At 45.1% G+C, this 16,404-nt stretch overlaps 1 protein-coding gene across 6 annotated transcripts in view; it reads left to right on the top strand.

Moving 5' to 3' along the window:
* Positions 1 to 16,404, top strand: part of DCST1 (DC-STAMP domain containing 1) — a 54,089-nt gene that overhangs the window by 11,175 nt on the left and 26,510 nt on the right. The window contains exons 1-4 of one of the 6 annotated variants that reach the window (XM_056546380.1): positions 269 to 441; positions 889 to 917; positions 11,281 to 11,354; positions 14,487 to 14,612. In XM_056546380.1, coding sequence (XP_056402355.1) covers positions 400 to 441; positions 889 to 917; positions 11,281 to 11,354; positions 14,487 to 14,612 — 271 coding nt within the window. In that variant the 5' untranslated portion in view covers positions 269 to 399. Of the gene's footprint in view, positions 1 to 268; positions 442 to 888; positions 918 to 6,456; positions 6,635 to 11,226; positions 11,355 to 14,486; positions 14,613 to 16,404 lie in introns of those variants that run through there. The other 5 variants (XM_056546383.1, XM_056546386.1, XM_056546385.1 and 2 more) reach the window with 5 other exon arrangements.

Here is a 16,404-nt window from a genome sequence, read left to right as displayed (position 1 = left end):
CGGGGACACCCTAGGGACGTGATGATGGAGAGCGATGATCCAGGGCAGCGGTGATGGTCCGGAGCAGCAGGGACACCCCGGGGACGTGATGATGGTGATGGAGAGCGATGATCCAGGGCAGCGGTGCCGGTCCGAAGCAGCAGGGACACCCCGGGGACATGATGATGGTGATGGAGAGCGATGATCCAGGGCAGCGGTGCCGGTCCTGAGCAACAGGGACACCCCGGGGACGTGATGATGGTGATGTAGAGCGATGATCCAGGGCAGCGGTGCCGGTCCGGAGTGTCGGGGACACCCTGGGGACGTGATGATGGTGATGTAGAGCGATGATCCAGGGCAGCGGTGCCGGTCCGGAGTGTCGGGGACACCTCGGGGACGTGATGATGATGATGGGGAGCGATGATCCAGGGCAGCGGTGACGATCCGGAGCAGCGGGGACAAGTGACTATAACTTTCTGTATTATTATTGCACGGATCCCTCAACATACGATGGATTCAAGTAGCGGTGGTTCATTTGGAATAAATTACCATCATATGTTGAGGGATCACTGTATAGTGATAGATACCAGTACTGCACACAGAACATATAAGTGATTACAGTGCATTTACATCCAGTAAGTACAGGAGAGAGGACCATTCTCTTCTCCATCCACCCATACTCCCATGAGGACATGGCCCGGCCACTACTTGTCTCTACAGAACTGCTGCCAAGACATCTTTGGCTTCTTACATTCCCAGCACTATCCCTACATTATACCACCCTGATGTTTTCCCCGTTAGGCTAGGTTTCCACTTTTATTTTAATTTTATTTTTTACCTGAAAAAGCACTATAAAATCTGCTGCTGTGTTTTTTCTGACTTTTATACCCGGTCTTTCATTGCCTTTAGGATACTCTCGGATACATCAGTGTTTTGAGGTAAGTAGTGATGCATAGGGCACCTCTGTATGCAATACAGGAGCGATATTGACAGGAGTCCCTGCTTGAAGCGGGGCTAAGCTGTGTCCACAGCTAAACAGCCACGGTACAGTTCATGCTGGACAGGAGATATACATTGTTAACCTACTGCCCAGCAAGAATATACATAAAGCAGTGATCTGTATACATTGCTGGTTTACTATAACCCCTTCCTGGGCTGTTAAAATTTTATAATGTGAACAGAACTTTTCTGGTAGTGTTTCTCAAACAGTGAGTCTCCAGCTGTTGCAAAATTAAAATTCCCAGACAAAGACTGTCAAGGAATGCTAGGGGTTGTAGTTTGGCCACATCGGTAGGCTGCCTGTGTGGGAAACACTGCTTTATGCACTTTATGGCCATTCTCCCCAGGGGACGGTGCCCAAAAAGTACTAAACCATTTTTTTTTTGCTTATTTCAGCTCCTTTCAGATACGTGGATGTAGTGGATTATGTTGGATTTGGTGGACGATGTCCATATCAAGCATAATTTATTTTTAATAAAATGGTTAACAAGGGTTGTGTTTTTTTTTGTTTTTTTACTTGTGTTGTTTTTGTTTAACCCCTTAAGGACGCAGGGTTTTTAAGTTTTTGCACTTTCGTTTTTTCCTCCTTACCTTTTAAAAATCATAACCCTTTCAATTTTCCACCTAAAAATCCATATTATGGCTTATTTTTTGCGTCGCCAATTCTACTTTCCAGTGACATTAGTCATTTTACCCAAAAATTCACAGCGGCTGTCCGGGCATGCTGGGAGTTGTAGTTTTGCAACATCTGGAGGTCCGCAGGTTGAAGACCACTGGTCTATACTGTGCTGTATCCCTATGCCTGGGCTGCAAAAAATAAACAAAATAAACTTTAACTCACCTCCCGTTGGTCCGGTACCGGCCTCACCTGCTTCTTGGGGATGGGAACGTCGGACAGCCGTAAGCCTATCAGCAGCCGCAGGGATGTTCCGCCTCGGCTGGTGATAGGCTGAGCCCACTGTCATGTAAGAAGCTGGCCAGAGCTTCTTACTTACTTTACAGGCTTAGTAGTGGAAACCATCTCATAGTCAGAGTTTATTGCTAAACCAGGGCTTAGCGTTAGCAGTAACTTTCTATCATGACCCCGGGACCTGTTTCCACAGGGGTACTGGGAAGAGCTTGTATGAACAGGCGGGAGCTTCAAAAATGGTGCTCATGGGTCTAGGCGACAACAGGCTGGCGTTATTTAGGCTTGGAAGTGACAATAACAATGGTCCTCACCCACCCCAAACAACAAAACAATGAAGGTGCCATCTACCTGCATCATCCCTAATTTGGGACCCAACTGACTATAGCCATAGCAGGTGCTCCCCAATAGGGAAAAATCCAATAAGTAGGGCTGGGCGGTATACCGGTTCATACCGAATACCGAAATTTTCATGCTGCACGATATGAATTTTAACCCATACCGCAATACCTGTTTGGCCCCTCCTCCGCAGGAATGAATTATCAGCCCAGCGCTGCACTGTCCCCACATTGGAGAACTAATCATATGTGGCCCGCGAGCGCTGTTCTGCCCCCCCCCCCCCCCCCCAATTAATTATCAGCCTAGCGCTGCGCCGTCCCCATCAGGGAACTACTCACATGTCACCCATGAGCACTGTTCTGCCCCCCCTCCCCCCCCAATTAATTATCAGCCCAGCGCTGTCCCCATCAGGGAACTACTCACATGTCACCCACGAGCACTGTTCTGCCCCCCCCTCCCCCCCCCCCCCCCCAATTAATTATCAGCCCAGCGCTGTTCCCATCAGGGTAAATACTCACATGTCACCCGCAAGCGCTGCCCTCCTCTTCCTCCTGTTTGTTGCGGCCGCCTGCGCTGACACTCTATACCAGAGGTCTTCAACCTGTGGACCTCCAGATGTTGCAAAACTACAACTCTCAGCATGCCCGGACAGCCGACGGCTGTCCGGGCATGCTGGGAGTTGTAGTTTTGCAACATCTGGAGGTCTGCAGGTTGAAGACCACTGCTCTATACTGTGCGGTATCCCTATGCCCGGGCTGCAAAAAATAAACTTTAACTCCCGTTGGTCCGGTACCCGGCCTCACCTGCTTCTTGGGGACGGGAACGTCGGACAGCCGTCAGCCTGAGCCCACTGTCATGTAAGAAGCCGGCCAGAGCTCCTTACATGACAGTGGGCCCAGCCTATCACCGGCCGAGGCGGAACATCGCTGCGGCCACTGATAGGCTGACGGCTGTCCGACGTTCCCGTCCCAGTGTAAGGCCGACGAAGGAACGTGCGTTAAAGTTTATTTTGTTTACCTTTTGCAGCCTGGGCATAGGGATACAGCGTACAGTATAGAGTGTCAGCGCCACAGCAGGACGAGGAGGGCAGCGCTTGCGGGTAACTGACGCCAAGTTACGGACAACGGTAGCTTTTCTGAGGGTCGACAGGTGATACAGTCTATGCAGTACAGCCAATATCCCAAGGAGGTGACCAGTGACACAGGGGGACCTCGCAGGCTTGCTGGGATTTGCAGTATGTAGAGACATTTTAGTGCAGGCCACGGTGACTATATAGAAGACTTGACTTGACAATTCACATGAAGATGACTTTCGCTTACTTGAGCTGACTTGTGGCTGCAGACTTTAGGCCTGAGGCCTCCAATGCTCTGGACACAGACACTGAGACGACTGCACTGGACCTCAGCAGGAATAGCAATGAGCTAAGAGAAAGATTGCAGCCCCTCCCCTGGTTATATAGGGGGGCTGTGCAAGGAGCCGATAGGTCACTTGGGGGATCACCTGGTCACTAGTGCCTCCTGGGTAACAATCACATGGTATAATATTTAAAGCAACAGTACACTTGTAATACAAACATATATACAATAGGGGTTACAATGTAGGGGGGGGGGGGGGCCTGGGGGACATGGAAGGACTTGAGAAATGTACGGGGACACACCATCCCGTACTGGGCCACCACAGCTGCAATGCTCTGCATTATAGCAATGTAGACCAAGATAGATCCTGGAGAAATATCAACTGAGCTTCTTCAAATGCAATGTGTTCCACAGAATGGAATTTACACATTAGTTCATCTTTGATATTATAGTGATGCAACCTACATATTACATCCCTTGGTCGACTTTATATCTTTCCTTAAAGAGAACCTGTCATCAAACCGTATTTTGTAAACTAACTCAGATTATATTCCCTAAATATTCCTAAGGGTGCTTTCACACTACGTTTGTAGTGTACGGTTGCTGGATCCGGTTGGGAGGGGCGAAAACCGGCCGCTCCCGTATTCCAGCCCGAACCCCATTCATTTCAATGAGCCGACCGGAGTCAAACGCTGACTCCGATTGTCTCATTTTTGCCCCGTATATGATTTTCTGATCTGACCTAAAACCGTGGTATACCATGGTTCTAGGTCCGGTCAGAAAACTGTATACGGCATTTGACTCCGGTCGGCTCATTGAAATGAATGGGGTTCGGGTCGGATCCGGCTGGGATACGGGAGCGGACGGTTTTCGCCCCTCCCAACCGGATGCAGCAACCGTACACTACAAACGTAGCGTGAAAGCACCCTAACACCCTAAAAAGCTCTGTATCATAACTTTCCCCTTGCTCACATTGTGTGAGCTCCCAGAAGGAGAAAGTGGGCGTTCCCCAGCAGGCGCGACGTCACTGAAGCCTTTGAGAGCTGTGCCTCCCCATGCCCCGCACGCACTTCCTGAGTTTGTTCTCCTGCCAGGCCGGGAGGAGACTAAACTAACTGTTTGACTTGTGCAGGGAACAGAACAGAGCCACCTAGTGGCCATTTTTTCAATCACATTAAAAACATATAAAGGTTGAGAATTTTAACAGCAAGTAAATAGCAAAGTAACTTATAATAACATAAGGAACAATATAGTAAAAGCTTAGTTTGGTGGAAGGTACTCTTTAATGGACCCAAAGCCATGTGCGCTCTATCTATCTCTAGTTTCTCTGTCACATGTTTTATGCAGTATTAATAAATATACATTTTTCCCTCAAGTTTTACCAATTTGCTGTCAGTGCAGCACAGAATTGAGGATTAGGCGCCCTCTAGTGGGTTAAGAAATTAACAATAGATTACATAGCCATGTACAACATTGTATGGGGCATCCCATCATCCTCAGGTGGAGCTTGGAGTGGAAGAGATGGTGACTGTATCTCTGATCGTGGACCATGTGTCATGGTGGGGGCATTGCTGGAGGCTCTTCTTCATCGGAGTCAAATTTTACATTTTTACCTTTCACCCACTTCCTGTATCCCGGGCCGCCATCAGGAATTTCGGGGCCCCAAACAGCCTAAGTGCTTGAAAACACCTGTTTTCATTAATCATTACTATCATTAACTATCATGTCACACAGACATCACATGTCAAAGGTGAAGATTGGTCGTGATCTCTGAGACCCCCTCCCCTAGTTAGGTATAGCTGGGTGAAGCGCATGTTAGCACGCTTTACTCCCCAGCTTGGCATGCAGTCTGACTGGTTAAAGGAAATGGTCTCCATAGACAAGTGTTTCTCAACCAGGGTGCCTCCAGCAGTTGCAAAACTACAACTCCCAGCATGCCCGGATAGCCAACAGTTGGCCGGGCATGCTGGGAGTTGTAGTTTTGCAACAGCTGGAGGCACCCTGGTTAGGAAACACTGCCACAGACATATAATGGAGTCTGTCTCCTGTAATCTCCATGCACCAAGACGGGGAGTGAAGGGTGCTGCCATGCACTTTACCCGCCTATAACCAACATTAAATGACAGTAATGCTTTAAAGTCTGCAAATACTGACCAAAAACATCATTTATGACAGTAAGAAGTTAAAATAAAAACATCTCATTGATAGATGTGTGCACATTTTATCAATTAAACACAATATTAAAAAAAAAAAAAACCCTGATGATTTATGGGCTGTTTTTGACGATCCCTGAACCTGCAGATTAGAGTCTTACCAAATAGCAGTATACAAGGGGCAAGAACTTTCACCTTACAAATCTTACTGCCACATCATGACCATATATTACCACCACACAGTGACCAAATAAAACCCAGTGTCCCCAAGACCAATATTACCAATGATACCTCTACACAGCATGACCACAAATTACCACCTCCTAATGACTGAAAAATACCATAAAACACAACGTATTATATAGTTATTTAGATGCCACATACTTAGTGTCTATACAATGCATATTTACGCCATATACTCTACACATACCATGCACGATTTATCAAAACCTGTGCAGAAAAAGAGTGGTGCAGTTGCCCATAACAACCAATCAGATTGATTCTTTTATTTTTCAGAGGCAATAATAAAAAATAAAGAAAATAAAAAACAGACTGGTAGCTATGGGTAGCTGCACCACTTTTCCTCTAAACACACACATAAATACACAAAAAAAAAAAAAAATATATATATATATATAGTAACATATGTGTACACAGGGTGATCTCCCCTCAGCTCCAGGGCTCCATCAGCAGGGCCCCCTGGATAGACACTCAAGTGAACGAACGCTCATGAGGATATAGTGGGGGAGGGGTGACAGTCAGAGAACAGCGCAGTCTTATGTTGCAAAGTGACATCACAGTAGTGAGCCTCTCCTCCAGAACCTCCACTGTCTCCTCCCTACAGCAGGTGCCAGACTTGCCCCTTCATGTGAAGTTTCCCGTGACGTTGCACGTTTCTAACGGTACTGTCTTGTTTTTTGTTTTCTATACCTATCTACTTCGTTATGTTCTGCTGCCACCTACTGATCAGTGTTGTAAACTGCGATTGGAAGGGTCCCATTGCACTACACTGTCCCATTTACTTACATAGGGCAAGGTTCAGCATAGTGGAAGGAGCCTATCAGGCTGAGCGTCACTTACCTTAGACACATTGGGGGAGATTTATCAAAACCTGTGTAGAGGAAGAGTGGTGCAGTTGCCCATGGCAACCAATCAGATTGCTTCTTTTATTTTTTTACTGATCTCTTTAAAAATGAAAGAAGCGATCTGACTGATTGCTATGGGCAACGTCACCACTCTTCCCGTACACAGGTTTTCATAAATCTGCCTCATTCAGTCCGATCTAAGAAAATCTAGAGACTAGAGAATCTCCTTCCATAGGGTTAATATTGCAGCCTATTTTCTAGAGATTTTCGGGACGTATAACGTGGACTTAATGGATAATGCAATTCATTTATGGAAAGTTAGTTACTTGAATGCACATGCCTGTATATATGTTAAGTTATTGTTTTTTGGATGTAATGTATACATGTTAGTTGTTGTTTTGGATGCATTCTATGAAAACGCGAAATAAATATTATAAAACAAAAAAAAGAAAATGGACAGTTAAAGGGGTACTCCACCGGAAAAAGATAAACAGATTTGTAAATTACTTCTATTAAAAAAAATCGTAATCCTTCCAGTACTTATCAGCTGCTGTATGCTACAGAGGAAGTTCTTTTATTTTTGAATTTATTTTCTGTCTGACCACAGTGCTCTCTGCTGACACCTCTGTCCATGTCAGGAACTGTCCAGAGTAGGAGCAAATCCCCATAGAAAACCTACCCTGCTCTGGAGGGTTCCTAAAATGGACAGAGGTGTCAGCAGAGAGCACTGTGGTCAGACAGAAAGGAAATTCAAAAAGAAAAGAACTTCCTGTGGATCGTAACAGCAGCTGAAAAGTACTGGAAAGATTAAGATTTTTTAATAGAAGTCATTTACAAATCTAACAAATTTAACTTTCTGGCACCAATTGATTTTAAATATTATGTTTTCCAGTGGAGTACCCCTTTAACTTCAATGGCAGCTGCAGTACCCCCCCATCACCACTACTCAATGTACAGAGCCAAGGATTCTGGTTCTCTACAATGACCCTGATTTACTAGGAGCGGATTGTAGTTTTCTTTTGTGGTTTTTTTTCCCCGACAGGTATTTTTCAACGGTAAGTACTTATTTTTCCTATATTTTGCCCTTTTTCGTACATTTTGCTTTTTTTTTTATTTTATTTTTATTTTTTTACACATGCTCTGATCTGTCAGATTTTCCAGAGCTCAAATCCACCACATTTTCTGTGGAAAACTTAATAAATATGTTGGGGTTTTTTGAAAATGTCAGGGACACGCCCCCTTTCCAGTGGCAATGCCCCCGTTTCGCTGGCAACCATACCCCCTTTCGGGTATTTTAGGTCAGTTTGTTAGGTTTTTGAATTTTTTGGCACAAATTCTGGCACTAATTTTATGGCACAAATCGCAAAATTCTGGCGCACAACCCAACAAATCAGGTCGGGTTTAGCAAATCAGGGCCATTGTTTACATCCAGGCAATGTGGCTGTGCCAGACGGTCTATTGCGGCTGTGCCACCCTACCGATCGTCTATAGCAGTGGTCTCCAACCTACGGACCTCCAGATGTTGCAAAGCTACAACTCCCAGCATGCCCGGACAGCCAACGGCTGTCCGGGCATGCTGGGAGTTGTACTTTTGCAACATCTGGAGGTCCGCAGGTTGGAGACCACCGGTCTATAGGATAGGCCTTCAATTATTTTACCCAGAAAATGCCCATTAGCGTGTACTAGCTAGATGAAGCTGCATGTCAGGGGTTCTAGGTGTATTGAAACTGTATATCTTACCATGTGATGTAAATAAATGTAGGCTAAATATTCTTCTTGTTGTACTATGAATATATATAGATATATGTATATTGTTGTAATCAGGGGGAATATCTGGAAAACACAGGGCCCCAGTGCAAAAAATTGCTCTGGACCCCCCAATGACCCCCTCCGATGACCCTCTTTCCCAGCCTTGGCTGCACAAAGATATCAGTGACTAAAGTATTGATGGGACACAATCAGGAGAATATACAATGATATAAGTGACTCACAGGTGACGTCTTCTCTGTAGTCTGACGCCCGGACATCATTGGTTCCTCACTTCGTAAGCAGATCCTCATCCTATGTGTGAAGACAATAATTAAAGGGGTTATCCAGGGAAAAAAAAACTTTTTTTTATATATCAACTGGCTCCAGAAAGTTGAACAGATTTGTAGATTACTTCTAGTAAAAAAATCTTAATTCTTTCAGTACTTATGAGCTGATGAAGTTGAGTTGTTCTTTTCCGTCTAAGTGCTCTCTGATGACACCTGTCTCGGGAACCGCCCAGTTTAGAAGCAAATCCCCATAGCAAACCTATTCTACTCTGTGCAGTTCCCGAGACAAGCAGAGATGTCAGCAGAGAGCACTGTTGCCAGACAGAAAACAACAACTCAACTTCAGCAGCTGATAATTATTGAAAGGATTAAGATTTTTTAATAGAAGTAATTTACAAATCTGTTTAACTTTCTGGAGCTAGTTGATATATAAAAAAAAGTTTTTTTCCTGGATAACCCCTTTAACGACGCAGGACGTATATTTACGTCCTGCGGCGGCTCCGGCTCCCGCGATGATCCTGCATCATATCGTGTCGGTCCCGACGCTAATCAACGGCCGGGACCCGCGGCTAATACCACACATCGCCGATCGCGGCGATGTGCGGTATTAACCCTTTAGAAGCGGCGGTCAAAGCTGACCGCCGCTTCTAAAGTGAAACTGAAAGTGACCCGGCTGCTCAGTCGGGCTGTTCGGGACCGCCGCGGTGAAATCGCAGCGTCCCGAACAGCTGATCGGACACCGGGAGGGCCCTTACCTGCCTCCCCGGTGTCCGATCGACGAATGACTGCTCCGTGCCTGAGATCCAGGCAGGAGCAGTCAAGCGCCGATAATGCTGATCACAGGCGTGTTTTAATACATGCCAGTGATCAGCATAGGAGATCAGTGTGTGCAGTGTTATAGGTCCCTATGGGACCTATAACACTGCAAAAAAAATGTAAAAAAAAAGTCGTGATAAAGGTCATTTAACCCCTTCCCTAATAAAATTTTGAATCACCCCCCTTTTCCCATAAAAAAATAAAACAGTGTAAAAAAAATAAAAAATAAACATATGTGGTATCGCCGCGTGCGTAAATGTCCGAACTATAAAAATATATCATAAATGAAGCCGTACGGTCAATGGCGTACGCGCAAAAAAATTCCAAAGTCCAAAAAAGCGTATTTTGGTCACTTTTTATACCATTAAAAAATGAATAAAAAGTGATCAAAAAGTCCAATCAAACCAAATATCATACCGATAAAAACTTCAGATCACGGCGCAAAAATTGAGTCCTCATTCCGCCCTGTACGTGGAAAAATAAAAAAGTTATAGGGGTCAGAAGATGACATTTTTAAACGTATAAATTTTACGTTTACGTTTTACTTTAAGTTTGCCCTAATTTTTTATTTGGGAAAAAAAACGCTAATAAGAAGAATATTTAAAAACACACACAAAGGAAATTACACAGTGTCATTGCGGTATCACGTACCTTGCCTGGGACTGTCTAGGGCAAGAGGGGAGCCCCTATGAATTTTCAACATTCCCACAGGATGCGTACCTCACAGAGGGAATCTCAGCCTTGACAGTGAGTAACGGCTCAGAGGAAAGAGACTTAAAGGGGTACTCCCGTGGAAACCTTTTTTTTTTTTTTAAATCAACTATTGCCAGAAAGTTAAACAGATTTGTAAATCACAAAAAAATCTCAATCCTTCCAGTACTTTTTAGGGGCTGTATACTAAAGAGAAATCCAAAAAAGAAATGCATTTCCTCGGATGTCATGACCACAGTGCTCTCTGCTGACCTCTGCTGTCCATTTTAGGAACATAAAATCCCCATAGCAAACTTATGCTGCTCTGGACAGTTCCTAAAATGGACAGCAGAGGTCAGCAGAGAGCACTGTGGTCATGACATCAAAGGAAATTAATTTATTACATTTTTTTATTTCCCTTTAGTATACAGCCCCTAAAAAGTACTGGAAGGATTAAGATTTTTTAATAGAAGTGATTTACAAATCTGTTTAACTTTCTGGCACCAGTTGATTTAAAAAAAAAAAAATAAATAAATAAATAAAAGGTTTCCACGGGAGTACCCCTTTAAAGACACTGTAAGAGGCTGTAGTAAAGAACATGGGGACCCTCTATTCTACAGAACTGCACATGCCCAAGGGTGCCCCTTTACTCCAACTATTCAATGCCAAACTGTTGGAACTATATTGGACCAAGACTGGGCCATGGTGTTGTGAGAAATTATTCCTTAGTAAAGAGACTGCTTGCTATACTGCTGATACTCTGGGCAATTTGAAAATTTGTCTGACAATACATTAGGGTGTACCCAGGGGACATTACCATGCAAAAGCCCTACTATTTGGCCTCCTCAACATTGTTTGTATGCACAGGTGATGCCATAGAGGTCATGCATTTGGTGGTGAAGTCATCTTCTATTGGCACAGGACAGACACCATATTAAGAAAAGACATCAAAGAGGACAACATGCCTACAAGAAGAGAAAAACCACCAAACACAAGTAAGTGGGCTCCGTCTATTTACCGTATACCTGCTTTCATTTCAGAAGGGCAATTAAAGAGACATGAAATATCATGTCAAAAACCTGTCCAGACCCCCGGGAATAAACAAAGACCCTATAAAAAAAAATAGAGGATTGTCATGAGAAAGAGACCACGGGTCCATCTTCTTTGCCTTTATAAAGGTATACTACTTTAAAAAAAAATGTCAAGCCTTCCAGTACTTAAAGCGGTACTCCGCTGTAAACATCTTATCCCCTATGCAAAGGATAGAGGATAAGATGTTAGATGGCGGGGGTCCCGCTGTCATTCGGTGCACAGAGCGAGCTCTGCTCTGTGCCCAATGACTGGCGATGCCGACCACAACGCCCCCTCATGTCTATGGGAGGAGGCGTGACGGCTATGTGCTATCCGTCATGCCCCGTCCCATGGACATGAATGGAGGGGGCGTGGCGTGACGTCACAAACATGGAAGCTGCAAACTTCCGTGTTCCGGCCGCCACTATTGCCGGCCCGAAGATCGCGGCGGTCCCCAGTGGCAGGACCACCGCGATCTAACATCTTATCCCCTATCCTTTGGATAGGAGATAAGATGTTAACAGTGGAGTACCCCTTAAACAGTTTATTCTTTCCAGTCTGACCACAGAGCTCTCTGCTGCCACCTTTGTTTGTGTCAGGAACTGTCCAGAGCAGGAGAGGTTGGCTATGGGGATTTGCTACTGGAAGGCTTACAAGGAATCAGACAGCTGGTTCAACTGCACTAAACTTAAACGGGTACTCCGGCACTTGGACATCTTATCCCCTATCCAAAGGATAGGGGATAAGATGCCTGATCGCGGGGGTCCCACCGCTGAGGACCCCCGTGATCTTGCACGCCGCACCCCGTTTAAATCAGTCCCCGGAGCGTGTCACGCCCCCTCCCATAGGCTTACATTGAGGGGGCGGAGTCACTTGGGGCGGAGTCTTGATGTCACAACGCTCCAGCCCCGTGATCGGCAGTAATCAGACCCGGAGTGAACACGCTTTGGGGACTGATTTTAACAGGTTGCGGCGTGCAAGATCATGGCGGTCCCCAGCGGTTGGACTCCCGCGATCAGGCATCTTATCCCCTATCTTTTGGATAGGGGATAAGATGTCTAAGCGCCGGAGTACCCCTTTAATACACATGGTTATAGTGCGGGTAAACCAGATTAAAATGAGATATAACTTACTCCGTTCAGTGCCGCCATCCAGGAGATACAAGAAGTATTAAGGTCCATTGCTAATATGCTAATGCCTCCATTTGTGCATTAGAGGTGTGGAGAGGGGGGAGGGGGTTGGCGTTGTTACAGAGCTTCCCTTATAAATATTTATGGAGGACCCTTTACCCATGTAAGCACACTGTGGGCGGGTATATGGTAGCGGAGTGGAAGGAGGCAGGGAAGCTCTATATTCCGGCCTCCGCCTCTATTTCACAAAAGATGGCATTATCATATTTACAACGGACCCTAATACTTTTTGTATCTCCTGAACGACAGCACAGATCGGCATAAGTTATATCTCAGTTTTTTTTTATGTTTTTTAAATAGAAATCATTTACAAATGTGAATAACTTTTTGGCACCAGCTGATTTTGAAACAATTACTTTCTCCGGATACCCCTTTCAGGTTTTACTCATTTTTCCACGTTCCCTTCTTTCTTTCAGACTATACAGATATACAGTATAATACCTTTTAAGACCTTCCACCATTTTGCCGCCCATCTTTGGACACATTCTATTTATTGATCAATATCTTTTTGTAGGTGAGGTCTACAGACCCTAGACCAGCTAAACTAATACTGACCACAGATCATGTCTAAAGTAATACAGACCTCAAATCAGAACCACTAAACAAATACAGACCACCTAAAATACCGTACAACCCACTGAACAATACAGACCCATTAATAATATAGACCCCAGACCAGATACTCACTTCTTCTCATTCCTGTAGTTCCTTTTGCTCTTCACTCTGTGGACTTTTTGCAGATGTCTTGGTGTCAGCCCCTACATTAATACACTATCTGGGAGTAAAGAGGACTAAAACAATGAGAGATGTTTCAAAAAGTATAACTGAAGATACTCCTATTCTTAAAGGGGTACACCACCCCTAGATATCTTATCCCCTATCCAAAGGATAGGGGATAAGATGTCTGTTCGCAGGGGGTCCCGCCGCTGGGGAGATGTCTGTTCACAGGGGGTCCCGCCACAATCTCCCGGCTGCACTCGGCGTTCGTTTAGAGCATCTGGTGCAGTGCCGGAGGCTCATGATGTCCGAGCCACGCCCCACTCATGATGTCATGGCCACGCCCCCTCAATGCAAGTCTATGGGAGGGGGAGTGACGGCCATCACTCCCCCTCCCATAGACTTGCATTGAGGGGGCATGGCCGTGACATCACTAGCGGGGTGTGACCGTGACGTCACGGGCCTCTGCCCTGCATCGCCAGTCATCTGGCACGGAGCGAAGTTCCCTCCGTGCACCGGATGTCTGGGGTGCCGCAGATAAGATATCTAGGAGTGGGGTACCCCTTTAAGGGAATCTAGGAGTTTTTTTTTTTCTTTTGCTTCTGATTTTCTCAGGTAAATTGAGAAACTTAAAGAGGTATTCCAGGAATTCTATTAAAAGCTTAATCCTTTTAATAATTATCAGCTGCTGAAGTTGAGTTGTTGTTTTCGGTCTGGCAACAGTGCTCTCTGCTGACATCTCTGCTTGTCTCAGGAACTGCACAGAGTAGAAGAGATTTGCTATGGGGATTTGCTTCAAAACGGGGCGGTTCCCAAGACAGGTGTCATCAGAGAGCACTTAGACAGAAAAGAACAACTCAACTTCAGAAGCTCATAAGTACTGAAAGGATCAATATTTTTTAATAGAAGTAATTGATAAATCTGTTTTTTCCTGGATAACCCCTTTAACCTACAGTTTGGAGGCTTCTTGTCCAGCAGCTCAAACCACCATTTGAATAATTATCTACATCTTGCCTAACTTGAGAAGTGTCCATTATATGGGGACATGTATGAACTGGGCCCAGTTCATCATAATACTCCTTTACTGGGCTGTGGATGACAGGGTTTTTGACCCTCTCCCCCTGACTTTTAGTTCCTTCTCTATTCCAGCTCTGAAGCGAACCTGTGCGCCCATTCTACCTGGCTTGTGTTTCGTTTTTCTCTTCAGCGACAAAAAAGAGTTCAAGTTCTCAAAGCTCTTTCTAGGAGCCACTATCGGATCCATCCTAGGACTTGGTAATGATAAATGTAACTGATCATGAAAGAGGAGGAGATTGTATGGATGATGATCGAGCTACACATCTGTACCAGGCATATTTATTGTGTGTAACAGAAACTAGAAAAATACTTGGAGTCACCACAAAAAGATATATTGAGAAAATAAGCAGATTTTATTAGAATAAAACATATATATACATATATACAGGGGTCAAGTCCTGGGGAAAAAAATGTGGGAACTCACCCAAGACTTCCACTTAAAGGGATACTAGACATCTCATACCCGATCCAAAGGGTAGGGGATAAGATGTCTGATCCCGGGGTTCCCGCCGCTGGGGACTCCCACATTCTCCCTGCTGCACCCTGCATTCGTTTAGAGTGTTGGGTGCAGCGCCGGAGTCTCGTGACGTCACTGCCCCTCAATGCAAGTCTATGGGAGGTGGCCGTCACACCCCTTCCATAGAATTGTATTGAGGGAGCATTACTGTGATGTCACAAGCCTCTGCCCCGCATCACCAGTCATCTGCCACGGAGCGAAGCATCCGTGCACCGGATCTCTGGGGTGCCGCAGCCGAGATCGTGGGAGTCCCCGGTAGCAGGATTCCCGTGATCAGACATCTTATCCCCTATACTTTGTATAGGGGATAAGATGTCTAGGGGTGGAGTACCCCTTTAAGGGCTGGTCCTTCAGGACTCATGCTAATGGGAACTGCGTTCCTGCTGTGGAAAAAGTGCAGGAACTCCGTTCCCATGAGTTCCTGCAGGACTTGAGCCCTGAATATAAGTAGTGTATCATAAAAATTGGTGCAGGGAGAGTCTTACTCAGGGAGAAAAGGGTGACACCCAGTGTCCAGGGCATATGTAAACATCAATAAACAAGGGTTGGTATGGGTGCAATGCCTAAATGAAAGGGCTTACACAAAATCAAAGTGCTAGTGCGTAGACATAGGTATCAGCAAACAATAGGGAGGACACCAAGATCACAATCTATACATTCATGGTACTGGCGAGGACATGTGTGTGACGCCATTGGGGTGGAGTCACTCCCATTTCTTAGCCAGCATCCAGTATCTATATGTTTTTATTCTAATAAAATATTTTAATAAAAAATTGTTCAACATAAATTTTTTGGAGTGACTACAATTTTAGTTTTGTTTCTGCTATAGTTTTAGGAGCTCACAATTTGGCATTGATCATGAAGAGGCATTAACAAATGTAATCCATATTTTGTAATAGGGAGAATATTTACTTTGTGCAGCATTTTCACACGCAGAACATAAAATAAAGCTCCATCCATTGTCAGATTGCTGGAATTACTTAAAGGGGTACTCCAGGGAACTAAACCCATAGTATTGTCATGTATTTGTCTAAATATCATTCATTAGCTATATACAGCAATTTCCCTCTTTCAGCTGTCACTTAAAGGTAGGAAATGAGAGAAAAATGTAATTATCAAATCCACCTTGTCTTGGTGTAAACCCCTCACTGAGACTATCCCCCACCCTTCGGGACAACACCACCTGATTTCTGTTTGGTTTAGAGCTCTGGCTGTACAGCCACATCTCCCTTCCTCCTCCCCTCCCTGTGTGAGAGCTGGTGAGCTGTGAGAGAAGAGCAGTGAAGAGTCTTAGTCCCAACTAAGCTGCTGTCTTTCTGCTGAATATCTAATCACTGACTTCTGCTATTCAGAGCACAGCATGATTTATTGCTGGAGGAAGCATAGTCTGAAAGAAAAGACCTGTACAGTGTGTGAGCTGCAGTGTAAGCATGCTCACAGATAGTGAAAACAGTTGGCTGGCAGCCATTACAC

The sequence above is a fragment of the Hyla sarda genome, chromosome 11 (genome assembly GCF_029499605.1).
Source record: "Hyla sarda isolate aHylSar1 chromosome 11, aHylSar1.hap1, whole genome shotgun sequence".
Lineage (NCBI taxonomy): Eukaryota > Metazoa > Chordata > Amphibia > Anura > Hylidae > Hyla > Hyla sarda.
Note: the sequence above shows the minus strand (reverse complement) of the source record. Positions and strands in the feature narration are given on the sequence as shown.